The sequence below is a fragment of the Musa acuminata genome, unplaced genomic scaffold, assembly GCF_036884655.1.
Source record: "Musa acuminata AAA Group cultivar baxijiao unplaced genomic scaffold, Cavendish_Baxijiao_AAA HiC_scaffold_500, whole genome shotgun sequence".
NCBI classification, from domain to species: Eukaryota; Viridiplantae; Streptophyta; class Magnoliopsida; order Zingiberales; family Musaceae; genus Musa; species Musa acuminata.
In genome coordinates this window covers 1-21,424 of record NW_027020745.1, presented here as the reverse complement: position 1 = coordinate 21,424, position 21,424 = coordinate 1, and the positions used below count along the sequence as shown (strand labels likewise).

General features: G+C 39.4%; 1 protein-coding gene across 1 annotated transcript; it reads left to right on the top strand.

Moving 5' to 3' along the window:
* Positions 1-18,287: 18,287 nt before the first annotated feature.
* Positions 18,288-20,565, top strand: LOC103976877 (probable protein phosphatase 2C 59). Its single transcript, XM_009392216.3, has 4 exons — positions 18,288-18,784; positions 19,256-19,383; positions 19,604-19,702; positions 19,793-20,565. Exons 1-4 carry the CDS (start codon positions 18,717-18,719, stop codon positions 20,020-20,022), a joined length of 525 nt encoding a protein of 174 aa, XP_009390491.2. The 5' UTR covers positions 18,288-18,716; the 3' UTR covers positions 20,023-20,565.
* Positions 20,566-21,424: the final 859 nt, after the last annotated feature.

The following is a 21,424-nucleotide window of genomic DNA, read 5'->3' as shown; positions in this document are numbered from 1 at the left end:
TGCATGCTTTGAGTCATAAAAGAAGTCTCTGCATTATTCTCATCTTCATCTTTTTTTTTTTTCTTCTCTTATTTTTTTGCCCTTAATTGCCAATAAAAGAGGTTAATTCTGAGCAATTCAGTGGTCAGATCTCAGGATGTCTCGTCCGGCAAGAAAAGGTACCGAAATCTTGAATCAAATGGGATGATGCTAAAACCCCGAACACCAAGTAACCTCTGCTTCCTTTTCCCTTTCTTTTCTCGGCAAGTTAGATGTCATGGATAATGTCTTACGGAGGAGAGTGATTTGATGGATCACACTAAATCTAATAATTAACTATTGTTTTCATATGATGTCTGAAATGATAATTTTAAATGTAATTACTATGTGTCATTTTCATAAAAATATATAAAGAACGATATATATATTTTTAATTTATTGTAATACAATAAATATGAAATATATATAGTTTCATGGAAAGAGTTGATGAATATGGCAATCGGTCCTTAAAAGAAGAAAGCTGTGTCGATATATGATGCAGAGAATGACAAGAACGTGTGTATATACATCCATGCAGGCACGGTGGTGGGACGCGGAAACTTCAACAAGAAAGCTGAAAGGGAGGTGCGGCGGGCGGGCGAGCGAACCACCACCGCTTACTTGGCATATAAATCACCGTCCACTCTCCCTCCTTTGCATCCAACCAGCACTGGCAACAAGAAGGAAGCCAACGACCATCGCCATGGCTGCCTCCACCACAAAGTTGGCCGGCCATGCTCACCCTTGCGGCAGTTGCCTGCACGTACGCTGCCAAGCATCTGTTCACTGATCAATCTCCCTCCCTTCTCTCTCTTCCTCTCCTCCTCTTCTTCGTATTCTCCCGCTCCGGCTCCAATGGCGCCCCTCCCGGCCCCGTCTCCTTCCCTATCTTCGGAAACTGGCTACAGGTCGGCAACGACCTCAACCACCGGAACCTCGTGGGCATGGCGAAGAAGTAGGGTAACGTGTTCCTGCTGCGGCTCGGGGTACGGTAATTACCCCCTTCCCTCTTGGACAGTCGTATTCTTTCAAATCTCTGATCGTCGGAATGGGCGGTACGCTCAACAACACCCATAGCATGGACTTCGTTGGTCCGATGAAGCTGGGAAGTCGCTGTGCCTAATCCATTACGAAATGTGTACTTGGGTGGTGTTTTCACTACTTGCTGAGCTCCATCATGCTGAGTGACGTTACTTGTTTTCACTATACAAAGTGACATTACCCACCGTTGATTCCTTACTCTAATACGCTTCGGCTTCGGCCATGCGGTCAGGAAGAGGAGCTGACTTTTTCCTTTTTCCCTGTCATATATATATGCATTACCGTAGAGAGACAAAAAATAGCATGAAAATTTTTCTTCGGTTTCTCTTTCTTAGTGTCCAATTCCTGCTTGCTTGCTTGTAGTATAATGAAATTATACTATTTTTTTAAAAGGTATTATAGATCAACATAGAGATTATTAGAGTAATGTGATCAAATGTTTTACTTTCGTAAATATTCCAAAGTATAGATATCTTAATGTAATTTTTTTAAAATATAAAAATTAAAATATTAAAAATAAATAATTACAAAGATTAATATGTAATTAGACCTTTCGACAAAGCCATCAAGAGAGCATTGGATATGGCATTAGAAGAGCCTATTTGAAAGATCTAATTGGCCATTGGCCATTTATGTCCTCGTGAAGCAAACCATCAAGCATCTACAATTGACAACCTTAGAGAACCTAATGATGAAATGTTCTATTTCATCATTAGAAGAGCCTGTTGATGTAATGTTCTATTTCCTAGCAAAACTGCATCCAAATTATGCAAGTTCTTGCACAGTAGAAACTGTGACTGGGTAGACAAGAACACAGTCAAGCTGCATAAAAGAAAAGGTTACTGCAAGTCCACGAAGAACACGAAGAAGACTATTCAAAACATACAATGTTTTACTGCTACGCAGAATTCCATGAAGATAGCCACCGGCCATTATCAAGGACACAAGAGAAACGACACCTGCAGGGAATACCTTTCCAGACTACTTGTTGCGAGACCCCATTACAGCTAGAAGAGTCACGGACGTACCTGATAAGTAAAACAGGCAGGTTAAGTAAGCATAAGGAGAAGGGGGAAAAAAGATAGATATAGCCGGTGTTGAGCAGAATAGCCATGGTAGAACCCCTAACCCCAGGGATGATGCGTATAGAGGTCGTTCTGGAAGCTGGGTGTACACGTGACACAATAACGCAGCCGATACCCCTCCGGCAACTAATGACTTCTGGCTGCCGCTCTTCACACATCCCATTACACCGCCGGCTGCGAGGATGCCAATGGGAGAAAATAAATGTTTAGCCTTCCAACGGAGGAATGCTTGTTTCGAACACACGTAAGAATGAAGCAGAAAAGGAAATCTGCTGTGGTTTGCATGTCTTATGGGGATAGGAATGCCCATAACCCTCGTGGCTCCATACAAGATATGAAGTCCAACCTAAAATTTTGGATCCATTAACATTACAAGATCAAGTATGGATCCTATATCTCACCCACCCGATGATACATAAATTAGAATGTCCGATCTGAATCTTCTTAGGTACGGGTCCTCCTCATTTTGGATCCAAAAGCTTATCAGATTCAGACCCCAATTGGATTTTCAGTCGAGTATGGCCCCAACAAAAAACATCCCTATTTATAAATGGTAAAAAGTATGTATGTATGTATGTATCACAAAAAAACAAATCGCTTACGAAACTCAGAAACAATAATGAGCACATATAGCTTGCAGAGATAGACAATATGACCAAAATATGATTTCTTGGTGATGTTGAAGTACCAAAATAAAGAGAAGAACGTCTACACGAGCTGCTAACGAGGCATGCATCTTTCAACGTGTGTGTCTTCGCGTTGCACTCAACTCATGTCAAAAAAAAGACCAATGTTAAGATAGATAGATAGATAGATAGATATACATAGATATATATATATATATATATATATATATATATATATATATAGAGAGAGAGAGAGAGAGAGAGAGAGAGAGAGAGAGAGAGAGAGAGAGAGAGGGATAGAGAAATAGATAGATAGATATATACATATATATACACACATATATATATATATATATATATATATATATATATATATATATATATATATATATATATATATCTATCTATGTATATATATGTATATATCTATCTATATCTCTCTCTCTCTCTCTCTCTCTCTCTCTCTATATATATATATATATATATATATATATATGTAGACAGAGAGGGATAGAGAGACAGATAGATAGATAGATATATACATATAAATATAAATATATATATATATATATATATTGATATGTGTATATCTTGATACATATATATATATCTACGTTTAAAGTGTGTATATATATACACAGTGAGATTTCTTATACAGTTTTCGAATCTAGATTTCTTGCTGCAGCGATGAACCCTCCGCTCGAGATCGGCATCGTGGGTGAGGAGAAGCCCGTAACCGGAAGCTGTCGGCTTCCCGACGACTTGCACGAAGAGATCCTGTCCTACCTCCCCGCGAAGACATTCTTCAGACTCCAACCTGTCTGTAAGTCCTTCCACGAGCTCTCGGAAAAGTCTGATTTCCTCCATTCACAATCAGATCTCTGCAAAGCCGTCTCCGGATTCTTCGTCAAGATCCGCAATGCCTTCAATTCCTTTCTCCTCGTTGACCCCTACGCCGGCGTGCCAAGAACCTTTGGCAAATTCTTGAGCAAGAACAACGGCTTCATCCTTGGGTCAGCTGACGGCCTTGTCTTCGTCATGCACGACAACCGCCGGGCGGCCACCCGTAGCTTATATGTCTACAACCCGGCTCGTAGGACTCGGTGTCATCTACGCGCACCTTCGGACTTGTGTCCGGGGGGTGGCATCGCGGTGAACTTCATGAACGATGGGGACATGACGAAAGACTACAAGCTGGTGTACCTCTCATCAACCTGGGTGTGGTACTCGTTGCGCCGCTGCCAGGTCTACGACTCGGTGGCCAAGAAGTGGACGATGGACAAGCGTCTCGACTTTGGAGGGGGCGCAATAGATTTGGATCACCCGGTGGTCCACGACGAGACCATATTCTGGGTGTCGGCGCGGGAAACGTGCAGGATGATTAATGCGTACGTCGTCGCCTTCGACCTGAGGACTGAGTGCACGCAGATCATCCGACCGCCGGAAAGAATGAACATCGATCCCTCCGACACCATTGGGATCGGCAAGTGGGAGGGAAAGTCGGTTTGCCTGATTCATTACCGTCTGTCTTCTCGGGTGTTCGCTCTAGAGCTGCTGGAGAAGAGTAACAACGGTGGGATACGCTGGGTGACGGCGCATGAGATAAGCTCGGACCGGATGGGGTTCAAGAAACCACTCAACGTGCTGTCCACCATGCTGTGTGAGGTGGCGACGACTACGCTACTTGTTTTCGCCACACATGAAGATGCATACACCTACAGTATAAGGGATGGAGAACTCAAGAAGCTGGCATTGCAGGAATGCCATTTACCATCGTTGATCCCTTACTCTAATACGCTTCGGCCATGCGGTGAAGAAGAGGAACTGTTCGAAACAACCTGAAGAGACTTTTTTTGTTTGTTTGTATTTCCTATTATGTATACATTCTCGTAGATAAGATAAGAGAAGTTGAATGAAAAATGTTGTCTTCCTTGTGTCCAATGCTGCGATTAAATATCATGAAATAGAGGGTTTTTTGTTAGTAGAATTTTGTGCCATTGTGAATGAAACAGCAAGAAATGATTTCTTGGGAGACAATATTAAAATTGTTATGAGAAGGTATAACATATCATAGGCAAATTCACTTAATAACGCATAGTAAACAGGTTGTGCAAGAAAAAGTTCATATGCCCCGACTAAATTAGAATGAATGATGCAAGCATATGGAGGGATAATAAATAAGTTTGGGACATTGAGGGATAATTAATATGTTTTTTTAATTATCACTAAAGAACCTTTACCACCTCGAAACAATAATCTCCTATGTCGATAGAATATTATCTTAAATATTGGCTAATTGTAAAAAAATTTTGCCCATGAGAGATAATTTGGGGAATAAAAGTTCAATTAAGATTTTAAGAAGAATTTTATAATTTAAATTATATAATAATATTGGTTAAAAAAAAACTTTAGTCGATCATCAATAAACATACACCTATGATGAAAATGATGAAATTAAAATCAGTTGGACCATTATGATATTCCAATATCCACTAAATAATTCAATTGTATAGTCATCTAGATTGAGTCTTTTTACCAAAATTTATAGATCTTAGAAAATCTTAAATTTACTTATATTCAAAAGGTATGAAAAGTTAAGATTAGAAATTATATGTAGAGTAGGCCAAGTTTGAGCAATCGATTCATTCCAAAAATTGGAGTAAAAGACACCACTTCTACCCTAATTTGAACATCTTTGTGACAAATCTCACTATCTTCCCAAATACGTTGGATTTTGCTTTCGTCCTACACTCATGTAATTCACAGTAGGATAAGATTTGGTGTTATGATCACCCTGCATTTGTCCATTTTATCCTAATCATAATCTACCATCTCAAATTAATTTATCTAAAAATGGTTTGAAGTGGATTGATCGTTAAGACTCTTAACTAAGGCTCATATTAGCATTCTTAACTTGGAAGTCTTTAATTTGCTCGAGTGTCAAAGGTTCTTTTTTTCAAGATTCCTTAAAAATTAGCAATTCCATAAATTAAAAATACCCTAAAACAATCAAAATGAGTAGTCAAATAATCCCTCGCACAACTATTCTATCTTTAGCATCCTTATGTTTATCTGAAAATTTTGAAACTAAAAATGGCTTCTTCTTTTTTCAGATGATTATTTTCTTTATTTGAATTAGGAAAAAGTAATGATCCGAGGCAACGTGAGCAATTTAATGATATTTTCACTATCTATTGATCTTAGTGATAACTAAGACTCTTAATTCAAATCAATTTTATCATTTACTTGACAAGTTAGATATCATGGATAATGTCTAACAGAGGGGAGTGCTTAGAAGGATCACACTAAATCTAATAATTAACTTCCATTTTCATATGATGTCTGAAATGATAATATTAAATGTAATTACTTATTGCCATTTTCATAAAAATATATATGAAAATGATATGTTTTTCCCTTTATTATAATTCAATAAATATGATATATATATATATATATATATATATATATATATATATATATATATATATATATTACTTATTGTCTCTATATAATGGACAATAAGTTGGACTCTTTCAAATCTCTGATCGTTGGAATGGATGGTACGCTCAATAGCACCCATAGCATCAACCTCGGAAGTAGCGGTCGTCCCCTTCCCGATAACTTGCTGGCAGAGATCCTCTCCTAACTCCCAGCAAAGACCTTCTTTAGGCTCCTCTCTATTTGCAAGACCTTTCGCCAGCTCTTATCAGATTCTCATTTTCTCCTTTCACAGTCGTACCACAACAATGTCATCTCCGGCTTCTTTCCTCACGACCGCGACTTTTCTGGACCCTTCTTCCTCGTTGACCCCTACGCCGGTGTGCCCAGAAGCCGCCTCGAATTCTTGTTCCGCAAAGGCAAAATCGTTGGGTCAGCTGGTGGCCTCGTCTTTGTGTTGCATAGGAAAGATGGTGCGTTATGCGTCTACAACCCGGCCCGTGGTACTCGGTGCCAGCTACCCTCCCCGCCGAGCAAGTATTGTACATGGGGTGGCATCGCGGTGAGATTCATGAACGATGGAGATGGGGTGACGAAAAGCTACAGGTTGGTCTACCTTTCACGGCACCCAGTAAGGAGTAAGTTGCACCGCTGTCAGGTCTATGACTCGTCTGCGAGGGTGTGGACGATGGACAAGGAACTCGACTTCGGTCGGTTGGAACTACATTTGGAGCACCCGGTGATCTGCGACGACGTCGTGTTCTGGGCATCGTCACATTCGTTCTCGAACGAGAGGATCGACCAGTATGTCGTCGCCTTTGATGTGAGGAAGGAGCGTACGCAGATCATCCCTCTGCCGAAAGAAGCAGCCGTCGCCTACTCGGACACGATCGGAATAGGCATGCGGGAGGGGAAGTCGCTGTGCCTAATGCATTACGAAACGTGTACTTGGGTGATCGGACTGTGGCTGCTGAGGAAGACAAACGACGGTCCGCCAGGATGGGTGAGGGCGCATGAGGTGAGCTTGGGCCAGTTAGGTTTCAGGGAAACCCCAAAGGTGAGCTGCATCGTGCTGAGTGAGGTGGCGATGACCACGTCACTTGTTTTCACCGTAGAAAGCGATGCATATATCTATGATATAAAGGATGGAGAACTCAAGAAGCTGGCATCGCTGGAATGCCCTTACCCACCGTTGACCCCTTACTCTAATACGCTTCGGCCATGCGGTGAAGAAGAGGAACTGTTCGAAACAACGTGAAGAGACCTTCTTTTTGTTTGTATTTCCTATTATGTATACATTCTCGTAGATAAGAGAAAGAAGTTGAATGAAAAATTATCTTTCTTGTGTCAATGCTGCGATTAAATGTGACCTGATGCGTCGTCGCCGATGGGGTCTTGATCCACAGGTTAATGTCGGGAGTTCACGATCGATGGGACGAGGTGTTGAGGTCGATTACGTCAGGAAGTTGGGACGCTACCATCGTCTTCCGGGAAGGTGCCACTTCGATCGGGGCGGTCGCGCTTCTGGAGGCGATCGAGCTCCAGCACATAAGGCCCTCGTCGGCGGGTTTCCAACTTTGGCCCCTCGTAGAATAAGTTGGTGGTTACCTTTTCCCCTTTTTTTGTCATCCCATGGCCAGATGTCGGTCAAGGGCTTTTATACTATTATGCGAGGATCGGTCGTACGTGGATTTGATACGGTGAACGATCCTCAAGTTGCGAGATGGTACCTTTGTGTGGTCGCACGTCCGGAATGCACGGAACGTGCCTGGAATGCCCCGAGTTTTTCGGGACGATACTTGACGAGGGAGTGCATCTCGGTATAGGTCCCAACCCGGTGCAGGGAGGTACTCTCGTGCCGACTTGGTGGGGGCGTGATGCGACAGAGGTTGTGACGTGACGGGAATACAAAATATGCCTTATCATCATGAAATAAAGGGTTTTTTGTTAGTAGAATTTTCTGCTATTGTGAATGAAACAGCAAGAAATGATTTCTTGGGAGACAATATTAAAATTGTTATGCGAAGGTATAACATATCATAGACAAATTCACTTTGACTTAATAATGCAAAGTAAACAGGTTGTGCAAGAAAAAGTTCATGAAAGAGAAGAGGATTGTTTAGTTGATTCATATGCATGCATGCATGCGTTCCCTGTCGAGCAACAACATCTTGTCATTCTGCAACTATAACCAATCTGCACTATACAATCTTAGATAGACAACATCTTGTCTATATAACTTTTTGGGATTTGTTCGATTTCAAGAGAGGAGACAACGAATAACATACTATTAGTGTACAAAAACGAATAATGCTTTGAAATGTAAGAAAAAAAAGAAATATAACATACTAAATAATACTTACTGCATCCTTTAAGTCATAAAAGGAGCCTCTGAGTTATTCTCATCTTCATTCTTTTTTTCTTCTCTTATTTTTTTTACCCTTAATTGCCAATATTATAGGTTCTCCTTTTTCTTTTTTTTTTCTTTCTCAACCTCGTCCACAATCTTCATTGTCCTTTTGTTTCAACCTTACCTGCCACACGTCTATATTAAAAAAAGTTAGGATTTATGTTAAAAGAAAAAAAAAATACTAGTATGAGTTATGAGTTATTAAAGCTCATTATGGACTGAACTAATGAGCTATCTGCCCAATAGATAAGAATCTCTAATGGAATTATATCTGTAGTTAGATTTGGAAAAAAAAAACTCATGCAAATTCATAATTAGATCACTCATCGTCGGTTAATTCTGAGCAATTCAGTGGTCAAGAAAGTCTTGTCCGGCAAGAAAAGGTATCGAAATCTTGAATCAAATGGGATGATGCTAAAACCCAGAACACCAAGTAACCTCTTCTCAAAATCGATTAAATGAGGATTAGAGATCGATTAAATTAGGTTCTAGTTAAATCGAGTTCAATTGAAACATTGAGTTATAATACAAGTTGATTGATAGCTAATTGATGTTATTTAACATTAATGATATTTGAAAGATAACTTTAAATGTTTCAATGTATTATTTCATTTCTATATAGACATAACATGTTATAAGACGATTTTATTTTCCTACTAAGGACAGGTAGGGTGATTCCCTTTGAGGATTAACAGGTTATAAGACATGACGATCGGATAGTTATTATATCTATTATTGGATAGAACGTGTGTTATGATTGAGTCGGTACTAAGAGGGGGGGTGAATTAGTGCTTTCGTTAAAATCACTGGTTTTAAAAATTTTGTTCGATGAAAAATCGTATCGAAAAAATATTAACTTGGAAAGCGTACGGAAGCTTAGTGAAAGTATGAATTTAGTTTGCAATAAAGGTAAATAGTAAGAAGTAAATTCAAACCAGATTTTTATAGTAGTTCGGTTATCGTGATCTACGTCCACTTCTGATTGCTCTTTCGTTGAGACCACCGGCTTCCATTACCGAAGATCAACTACCCGTACAACTCAATTCTCTTTTTGACAAGTTGAGGAGAGAACCTTTACACCCCCACTTACTCCTCTCTTAAATAAAAATCAACCTTAGACTATAGAAGGAGAACTCTCATAAGATTACAACAGAATTTATCTTTGTTTTTGTTCTCAATTCTTGTGTGATCTGAACAGGGATGATAAAGGTATTTATAGGCTCCAAACAGATTAAAAATTGAAGCCTAAAAGTGTCTCATTCTCAATTTTTAGGATATTGGCGGTACCACCACTTGACAGAGCCTCGGAGACTAGGCTCTAGTGGTAACATCGCTTGATAGCTTTTATGGCCGATGATACCACTGCCAACTTTGGGCGGTACCATCGACTGGACCTCCTCGGAGGTTGAGCTTCAAGTGGTTCTATCACCCACCATGGGTGGTGCCACTGCCTAGCATGGTTCTAAGTGGCTGAGTGGGTATTCCATTCGACCCAACTCAGCCCTAACTTATGCCTAATTATCCCCTAATTGAGTTGACCTAATTACATTCTAAATTGACTCAATTAGACTCTAAACTAACTCAATCTAGACATAGTCGATTACAAGCGAATCCTATGTTGTCCGACATGTCATTGGTTCATCTGACACTTCGTCCAATCCTTCGATGTATTGCCCAATCGACATGTTGATTCTTGCAACTTCCAATCTCCTTGGCGTAAAGTCTGATCCTTCAACCCGATGCCTAAATTCATGACACGAAGCCTTCTACCGACACGTCGATCGATCCTCCAGCCGACGTCCAATCTTCTAATATGTTCTCTTTGGCCTAACGTTTGATTTCTCCTACTTTAATCAATTTGCCTTTTATGATCGAAGCTAGTCCTGCGTTACTTAAATGCATATTAGATCACAAACACATCAATTGATTTCATCATCAAAATCCGAGATTCAACAACATGTCCTTACTTTGACGAGTAAGAGATACTATTATTTATGTTGTTAGGAGTGTAATATGGATTTATTTTCATTCACTATTGTGAGTTTATAAAGGTTCCTCCGAGTATGCCTTCGAGCATTTGATATATGTCAATATGATGATTAACTTTTGAATATATATTTATTTTATAGTTGCCTTATAAAGGTTCCTCCTCGTATTACGGAATTTTTTTACTTTATTTTAAAATTTTAAAGTAACCAACCAATAATACTATACCAAATTTCAATTGAGAACAAATATTCCTTTAACTAGGGCTAGTTGAATTTTATTTTTGAGTTATTTTTGAGTTAGTATCACTATATTTCTAAATAAAACCTATGACTACTTTTAATTTATATTTTGATAAATAAAAAATTATAATAAATATTTATTATTTATATATATTAATAATGTGATATTTATTTATTTGACTTTTGATATATGGAATGATGTTATAATCCAATGAAAAAAATCCTAAATGTGGTAATATTCTTTCTTGTATAATGTAACAATTTATAACTAAAAAATTAATATAAATAAAATATTCCTGACTAAATTCATCATTTCGGCTTCTCGTTATCCAAGAAACAAAGATAAATTATTGTATATTGGTCATCATGCATAATTTGATTTAGTTACCTCATTTGAATAGACAACATAACATTCTAATCATCAAGTTATCGTTGAATCTGTAAAATTTTACAATCAAAATCAGAAATAAGCATTTTATGGGGAGGAATCATGGTTTAGAATTTATGTAACAACTTGGGTAATAATGACATAAATATAAAAAGACAAAGGTTCGCTACTTTAATAGCTCTAAGGTCAATTTTCAGAATGAATGAATGAAAGCATATCGAGGGATAATAAATAATTTATCATAAGTTTTTTTTTTTTAATTTTTATTTTAATTATCACTAAAGGACTTTTACCCTAGATTTGTACCTCCAAAACAACAATCTCCTATGTCGATAGAATATTCTCTTAAACGTTGGCTAATTGTAAAAAATTGTTTGCCCATGAGAGATAATTTGGGGAATAAAAGTTCAATTAAGATTTTAGGAAGAATTTTATAATTTAAATTATATAATAACATTGATTAAAAACCACTTATAACTTTATGAGTCTTGCATCAGTAAAAGAAAAAGAAAAACTTTAGTCAATCATCAATAAGCATACACCTATGATGAAAATGATGAAATTAAAATCAGTTGGACCATTATGATATTCCAACATCCACTAAATAATTCAATTATGTAGTCATCTAGATCGAGTCTTTTTTACCAAAATCCATAGATCTTAGAAAATCTTAAATTTACTTATATTCAAAGGGTATGAAAAGTTAAGATTAGAAATTATATGTAGAGTAGGCCAAGTTTGAGCAATCGATTAATTCCAAAAATTGGAGTAAAAGACACAACTTCGACCCTAATTTGATCATCCTTGTAACAAATCTCACTATCTTCCCGAATACATTGGATTTTGCTTTTGTCCTACACTCATGTAAGTCACATTGCGATAAGATTTGGTGTTATGGTCACCCCTCATTTGTCCATTTTGTTCGTATCATAATCTACCATCTCAAATTAATTTATCTAAAAATGGTTTGAAGTGGATTGATTCTTAAGACTCTTAATTAAGGCTCATATTGGCATTCTTAACTTGGAAGTCTTCAATTTACTCGAGTGTCGAATGTTCTTTTTTCAAGATTCCTTAAAAATTAGCAATTCTATAAATTAAAAATACCCTTAAACATTCAAAATCAGTAGTAAAATAATCCCTCACACAACTATTGTATCTTTAGCATCCTTATGTTTATCTGAAAATTTTGAAACTAAAAATGGCTTTTTTTTTCAGATGATTATTTTCTTTATTTGAATTATGAAAAAGTAGTGATCAGAGGCAACGTGAGCAATTTAATGATCTTTTCACTATCTATTGATCTTAGTGATAACTAAGGCTCTTAATTCAAATCAATTTTATCATTTACTTGGCAAGTTAGATATCATGGATAATGTCTAACAGAGGAGAGTGCTTAGAAGGATCACACTAAATCTAATAATTAACTACTATTTTCATATGATGTCTGAAATGGTAATATTAAATGTAATTACTTATTGTCATTTTCACAAAAATATATGAAGATGATATGTTTTTAGCTTTAATGTAATACAATAAATATGAATATATATATATATATAATATACATATATATATATATATATATATATATATATATATATATATATATATATATATATATATATATATATATAATTTCATGGAAAGAGTCCATGAATATGGTAATCGGTCCTCGAAACATTTCTCAGTTTCAGATGATGAAAGTTCGATATCTTCTCACACTAAGAGTCATCGGCCTTCTCTATTCTCTATATAATGGACAGTTGTACTTTTCCAAATCTCTGATGGTTGGAATGGATGGTATGCTCAATAGCAGTCATAGCATCAACCTCGGAAGTAGCGGTCGTCCCCTTCCCGATAACCTGCTGGCAGAGATCCTCTCCTACCTCCCAGCAAAGACCTTCTTTAGGCTCCTCTCTGTTTGCAAGACCTTTCGCCAGCTCTCATCAGATTCTCATTTTCTCCTTTCACAGACGTACCACAACAATGTCATCTCCGGCTTCTTTCCCCACATCCGCAACATTCCTGGGCCCTTCTTCCTCATTGACCCCTACGCCGGTGTGCCCAGAAGCAGCCTCGAATTCTTGTCCTACAGGAAAGTCGTAATCCTTGGGTCAGCGGGTGGCCTCGTCTTTGTCTTGCATAACAAAGATGATGCCTTATGCGTCTACAACCCGGCCCGTGGGACTCGGTGCCAGCTGCCCTCCCCGCCGAGCAAGTATTGGACATGGGGCGGCATCGGCATCGCGGTGAGATTCATGAACGATGGAGATGGGGTGACGAAAAGCTACAAGTTGGTCTACCTTTCACGGACCCCAGAAGGGAGCTCGTTGCACCGCTGTCAGGTCTATGACTCGTCTGCGAGGGTGTGGACGATGGACAAGGAACTCGACTTCGGTCGGATGGAACTACATTTGGAGCACCCGGTGGTCTGCGACGACGTCGTATTCTGGGCATCGTCACATTCGAAATCGTACGAGAGGATCGACCACTATGTCGTCGCCTTTGATGTGAGGAAGGAGCGCACGCAGATCATCCCTCTGCCGAAAGAAGCAGCCGTCGCCTACTTGGACACGATCGGAATAGGCAAGTGGGAGGGGAAGTCGCTGTGCCTAATCCATTACGAAATGTGTACTTGGGTGATCGGACTGTGGCTGCTGAGGAAGACAAACGACGGTCCGCCAGGATGGGTAAGGGTGCATGAGGTGAGCTTGGGCCAGATAGGGTTCAGGGAACCCCCCAACGTGAGCTGCGTCGTGCTGAGAGAGGTGGCGATGACCACGTCACTTGTTTTCACCGTAGATAGCGAGGCATATAGCTATGATATAAAGGATGGAGAACTCAAGAAGCTGGGATCGCTGGGATGCAGTTACCCACTATTGATCCCTTACTCTAATACGCTTCGGCCATGCGGTGAAGAAGAGGAACTGTTCGTAGATAAGAGAAGAGAAGTTGAATGAAAATTTTTGTCTTTCATGTGTCCAATGCTACGATTAAATATCATGAAATAGAGGGTTTTCTGTTAGTAGAATTTTCTGCCATTGTGAATGAAACAGCAAGAAATGATTTCTTGGGAGACAATATTAAAATTGTTACGAGAAGGTATAACATATCATAGACAGGTTCTGCAAAGTAAACAGGTTGTGCAAGAAAAAGTTCACATGTCCTGAAAGAGAAGAGGATTGTTTAGTTGATTCATATGCATGCATGCATGCATGCGTTCCCTGTCGAGCAACAACATCTTGTCATTCGGCAACTATAACCAATCTGCACTCTATACAACGTCGGCAACGAATTCATATGCTTTGAAATTTAAGAAAAAAAAGAAATATAACATACTAAATAATACTTACCGCATGCTTTAAGTCATAAAAGGAACCTCTGCATTATTCTCATCTTCATCTCTCTTTTTTTTTTTTTTTTTTTTGCCCTTAATTGCCAATATTACAGTTTCTCCTTTCTTTTTTTTTTTTTCTTCTCAACCTCGTCCACAATCGTCATTGTCCTCTTTTTTCAACCTTACCTGCACACGTTTAGATTAAAAAAGTTAGGATTTATGTTAAAAGAAAAGAAAATACTAATATGAGCTATGAGTTATTAAAGCATTATGGGCTGAACTAATGCGCTATGTGCCCAACAGATAAGAATCTTTAATGGAATTATATCTGTAGTTAGATTTGGAAAGGCAAAAAACTCATGCAACTTCATAATTAGATCACTCATCGTCGGTTAATTCAGTGGTCAGATCTCAGGAAGTCTTGTCCGGCAAAAAAAAGTACCGAAATCTTGATTCAAATGGGATGATGCTAAAACCCCGAACACCAAGTAACCTCTGCTTCCTTTTCCCTCTTTTTTTCTCGATACGTTAGATGTCATGTGTTAGTGCAAACAACTTTACGCCGTGGCCTCGGGGCCGACGCGGTTTGTTCTGGGTCCGAATGGCGGGGATCTCCCAGGGGGGTTCCTCGGGACTGTAGAGGTCGCCGGCTCGGGTCGGTTCGGTCGTGGAGGGGGGTCGCCGTTTCCTCTGGGAAGGGGCTCCTCGCCTGTGCGTCCGGTGAGAGGCGCCTCGTCTTCGTTCCTGCACACAGGTCGGGTCGGAAGCTCGGCCTGACCCTTCCAACGATCAAGTTAGTGATGTGGAGTGGAGTGGTTTTGAGGGTGTTTTTGTGTTGTCCTCTCCCTCCTTTTCTCCCTTGGCATGCAAGGGTTTTTATAGTGAAGGTGGTGCGTAGGACTGCTAGCAGGGAGCAGGATCGAACTCCCGGTAGCGTCTGACACTAGTGTTGGCGTCACGTGAGGGGCTGGGCTCCTGTAGGATAGTGACGTGCCTCGGTTGGCGTTCTGGTCTTGTTTGACCAGGTGTTGTCAGGTCAACCGAGGGGCGATGCGTCATCCGAGACAGCTGACGTCAGCCCGAGTCTTATCGCCATTATTACCCTCATCATATTCCCCCCCCAATGGAAGTTATGCGTCGGTTGCCGTAAGGCGAGTCCGAGGCATGGCTTCGGTTCTAAGGAACCGTCTCTGTCGGGCGAAGGCCGGTTCATTGCCAGGGGTGTGGGAATCATGGAGCTTGACAATTGACGAGGGTTGGATGTGCAGTGGTGGCTCTGGGTGGCCGAGGAACCTCAAGTAGTGGTTCGTCGGTCAAGTTGGGCTTGGTTGTAGGGGTGGTAGGCCCCTCAGGCGGGCAGGCCGCGCAGGAGTGGTCTCGGGCAGCATGGGGTCGAGGAGCTCTCGGGCAGGCAGTGGCCGAGGAGCTACTTAGGCGGGCAGGCCGCGCAGAGGAAGTCTCGGGCAAGCTGTGGCCGAGGAGGTCTCGGGTAGGCTGTGGCCGAGGAGGTCTCGGGCAGTATGCCCTCCTTCTAGCGCCAAAATGTTACGGGGAACAACTGTATGCCGTGGCCTCGGGGCCGACGCGGCTTGGTTCGGGTCCGAATGCGCGGGGATCCGACGCGGCGCTCCTCGGGACAACTGGGGTGGCCGGTCACGGCGGTCCGAATGGGACGTAGCGTGGGGGGTGAAGCCTCGTCGTGGTGACTGGGAGATGCGACCTTGCCTTCGTTCCTGCACACAGGTCGGGTCGGAAGCTCGGCCCGACCCCTCCGACGATCAAGTCAGATGATGTGGAAGGGAGTTTTCTGCCGTGGAGAAGTCCCCCCTTTCGTTTAGAACTCGGGGGTATTTATAGGGTAGTTTAGCGTTACCTGATGTGCCCGCCTGTGGGAGGCAGGATCGTACCTCTGACGACGTCTGACGCTGTTACTAACGTTGCGTGGAGAACCGGACTGTCGCAGGGTATGGGCGAGGGTCGGTCGTCGTCCTCTCCTGTCGTGGTCAAGTGCACGGGGTCGGAAGTCGTTGCCTGATAGTGGATGACGTCAGCGCGTGTCGAGTCAGCGTTATTGCCTTCCTCATTGGGCAGAGTGGCGCCCAGGTGGGGCAGTCGTCGTGACACGTCATGTCGCCATTATTACCCCTATCATCATGGATAATGTCTTACTGAGGTTTTCATATGATATCTCAAATGGTAATTTTAAATGTAATTACTATTTATCATTTTCATAAAAATATATGAAGAATGATATTTTTTTCACTTTATTTTAATACAATAAATATGAAATATATATAGTTTCATGGTCAGAGTTTATGAATATGGTAATCGGTCCTTAAAGAAGAAAGTTGTGTCGATAGAAGACGCAGAGGATGACAAGAACATGTGTATATATATACATACAAGCACGGTGGTGGGACGCGGAAACTTAAATAAGAAAGCCGTAAGGGAGGTGCCGCGGGCGAGCGAACCACCACCGCTTACTTAGCATATAAATCAATATATACACATATTGATTTTAAAAAAAGAAACTTCTCATTTTTCAGATTTTTAATAGCGCTTAATTTTTTGCTTAATCCTTGAAATATCCAATTATCTACCCTTTTTTTTTTTTTCTTTTTTTCCTTTTTCTGTGGACTAGTTGGATGAATCGATCCAATTATAGTATTTTCAGTAATACTAAGAAACAATCGTCAATGCAATAAAAAATATAGTTATAATATTTTATATTATGAAAAATACTATAACATAAAATAAAAATACTGTAAAAAATAATATTTTCAAAATAATTATATTTATAAATATATTATATTATATTATTTTTTGGGTATTACTAAAATACTATAACATCGTATTAAAAATATTGTAATCGGTATTAGGTTAAAAAAAAAATTGATGTCGGAAAATTTCTGAAAACGTGAGACTCTTTTATGGAGAAAAAAAAAAAAGAGAGAATTCCCTCACATTCATATGCATTAAATTGCTGTTCGAGGGGCAAATGACAATCGACTTACAGAGATTGACCGAGTCAATAAATATGAAAATTGTTGTGTTTATATATAATACCACCAAATTAATGCAACAGGGAATTTGCATCGCATTCATCCTCACTAAAAATTGGTGGATTGAGGCGTTGACTTGCCAACTGCCTGAGTCATTTCGATCCTCGCCACAGCTTCCGATCGAAGTCAACGACGTGCTCGTCTTCCCCACATGGATTTCATCGGTAATCCCCCAGAAAAAAAGCTCTATCATGTTAATATACTATGCTCGAGAAAATGTCGGTGTTCATCACGTTAATTCCATCGGGAATTAAGCTGCATTATATTATGCTTCCTCCCGATATATATATATATATCTCATAAGAAATGGAATAATCATGCATCGAAAAGAACACCCAAACAAGCGACAAGTATAACGATGGCATGCGGTTACGTGATGGCAACCACTTAAGCAATGCAAGCACGCAAAGGAAAGATAGAAGTGACCTCTCACACACAAATGTATGATTTATTACAACCATTTTTTGTCCTTTTAAGTTTTGATTGTTATTATAGCATTGTTATGTATGCTCATATATTGCTAATTAGATCTTCGATTTAGTCAATTAAACTTAATTAATTATACTTTAACGCTCAATTAAAGTTATTTTTCTTGAGACATGTGTATTTATTTATCTATTTATTTTCGGTACCAAATGGAGACCTAAGCATATCCATTCATACATTTTAACTTCTACTCAAAACCCACCGCCTACCCCCCACCATTAATCCGTTGTTTCCTCCCTCGACGTTTCTTCCCCGTTGCCAGCGATCGAAACCAGTGCTCGGCGTCTCCTCTCTCTCTCTCTCTCTGTCTCTCGGTGAAGGATCTCTTCATCTGCCCTCTTTTCTTTTTGGAGTTCGAGATTGCTTCCGTTGATCGACGTGGTAAACGTTTGTGGGGGGGAGGGGGTATCGGATGTCGATTGCAGGGGGTGAATTTGGTCGCGGTGGGGATCGACGGCTGATTCGAGTGTGAGGAAATCGGGCATGGGTTTCTTTCCAGGCTGATTGGATCGGCCTTCTTGTTTCGGTGGTTTCGGTGGGATCTTCCCTCACTTTGATCTTTGTTTGGGGGGCGAATATTTCGGAGGGAAGATGGGGTATTTGAACTCCATCAGTGGGCTTCAAGCAGACGGTGCTCCGGTCAGCGGGGGAGGACTCAGGTCTCGTTCGTTTATTCCTTGTGAAGTCGTATTAAGGCTTACGATATTCTTTTCTAGATTTGTTTATGTTTCGTATCTCGTGCGATTTTCGAGCTGATCTTATGCTAGCATTCGCTTCATATATTTTGAGTTCTAATTCGAAGACAAACTAGCTAGTTATTGGAAGAGATTTATTTATTTATTTATTTTTTATGTATAAACAGTCGTTTATTCCTTAATAATTCAATATAAGTTAGATCCTTAATAATTGACAAACAAGTTATGAGATGGTTCGTCAGATATGGATGTGTGAACTTACATGGGAAACATGGTTCTTTTACGCTGAATAAACTCATAGAACTGCTTCCTATCTGTTAATTGTGGTTCTTGAATCTGCAGTTGAATATGTTGCCTAAAGTAGGCTGTAAAGAAACATCCTACTCTTGCGTGTCAATCTAACATTAAAACTCATGCTTATTTCTTTCAAGACAGTCAAGATGGGAAGTTTGGTTATGGGTATGCAAGCTGTCCGGGGAAAAGATCTTCGATGGAAGACTTCTATGAGACGCGAATTGACAGCGTTGATGGAGAAATTGTTGGCTTGTTTGGGGTCTTTGATGGTAAAATTTCTGCAGTATTTTGTTGTCTTTGTTATGTTTAGAATGTCTTATCTTTTTTTTTTTTTGTATTTGCAAATTTTTGGTAAAACTGACATAGAAAACCCATTCATTAACTTGCTTCTTTCAATCCTTTTCTAGGGTAAATTTCTCTCGTGGAGAGTTGCTTATACATTCAATATCCTAACGTTAGACTTTGATGCTTTGATGAGTGGTTATGTAGGTCATGGCGGTGCCCAAGTAGCAGAGTATGTTAAACAAAACCTCTTCAGCAACTTACTCAGGCATCCAAAGTTCATTACCGATACAAAATCAGCTATAGGTGGTGCTGATTTGCATTTTGTACTATGAAAGAGCTTTTAGAGAACAATAATATTTGGCTTATGAAATTCATCTGTGCTGTTACCTTCAGCTGATGCATACAACCACACGGACGCAGAATTTTTGAAATCTGAGAACAGCCAGAACCGAGAGGCGGGTTCAACTGCATCAACAGCTGTCCTTGTTGGTGATCGTTTGCTCGTTGCAAATGTTGGGGACTCTAGAGCTGTCATATGTAGAGGAGGAGATGGTAGGCCCCTCATCCTTAAATCAGTTCTCTTATCATCAATTATGTGTAACGGATTTCTGTACTTAATCTAGAACTAAACCGGCTCAATTTAGATGGAGTTTACTGCATTTTTTTTTACTAACTGTATTCTGACAACCCAACCTATTTAAGAGCAATATTTAGAATGTGACACCAGTGACATCTAGGTTCTTAGGATATATGTAGGTTCTAGACCAACAAAGTTTTTTGGCCTTCTCTTGATCCTGCCAAATGCTATAGTAGCTCTGTGTGTCTCTGGTGTACTGAACACATTGAAACAAATAATCATATAGTTTCAGATTCTTCAAAAATATAGTAATATAAAAAAGTATAGACAGGAAGGAGAAAGAGAACATATTCCTGTTTGGATTCACAGAATTTAAGCCTGAAATTGGAGAATTGAACCTGCGAAAAAATCTTCAGAAATGGCTGAAACTGCACACTTATGGTGATAAATGAGGATTTAAATTGTTGATGATGGATGAGGTGCTAAAGTTCATTACGCTCTCGTATTGCATGTACTCTTTTTGAAATGAGATTTGAAGATTAATAGTTTACTAGCAAGTTAAACAGGATTGGAAACTTAATATTAAGTTATCCAATTTTTACACAGCATTATTTAAAGAATAATAATCACTTTTTTATGCTACTTCTATAAGCCATTGCACTTAATGTCTTTATGACTTATCGATGCTACAGTGGTTTCATAGCTACATACTTTTGGTGAAATTGTATACTAATAGTTTAGTCATGTTATCTTGTCTTTAATGTATGATCTAAGAACTATTTTTTGTTCATCGCTTGAGTGTTGTTCCTTGATGAAACTTTCCATTTAGCGCTGTACATAGTAGGTTTTGGTACCACTTTAGATGTATGACATGTCTTGGAATCTACAAATGGGATTTTTATTGGTGTGATTTATTATTCTACGGTCTTTTATCCTCCAGTCCACATTTTGTTGGTTATATTTCTTGCATTCTGGAATTGACCCTTGTCAAAACCATCTAATCGTAGACTTCGACGATCGGGAGTTTAACTATTCACGCCAATGACAAAACAGGATGACAATGGAAGTTGATGTTTCCTTAATCCTGAAGCTTGTCATAAGCATATTTCTCCATTATTTGTTTTGTTCAGTGTTAAAGAATATATTTTTTATATGGAACTTTAGGTAGATATTATTGTGTCTCCATTATTTTTTCTTGCCAAATTTACATATTTTTTATCAAAAATCATCCCTCATGTATGTAGAGCTTGGTATTTAACATTTTACATATTTCCATAATCATTATCCGTGATCTACCATTTGCTTTTGTTTGGATGTTTGCTTGCCCATTTGTTCATCTCATGGTTCAATTACTATATGTGGTCATCTTTAGTTTGAGATTATTGCCTTCTAACTAGATTCAAATTTCTGATTGATTTATGAATGGCAATAAACAGTACTGTGTGGTG

Coding starts and splice junctions, on each gene's coding strand:
- LOC103976877 (XM_009392216.3), top strand. CDS start 18,717: ATGGGGTATTTGAACTCCATCAGTGGGCTTCAAGCAGACGGTGCTCCG. Junction 19,384..19,603: donor CTTGTTTGGGGTCTTTGATG/GTAAAATTTCTG, acceptor GTGGTTATGTAG/GTCATGGCGGTGCCCAAGTA. Junction 19,703..19,792: donor CGATACAAAATCAGCTATAG/GTGGTGCTGATT, acceptor TGTTACCTTCAG/CTGATGCATACAACCACACG.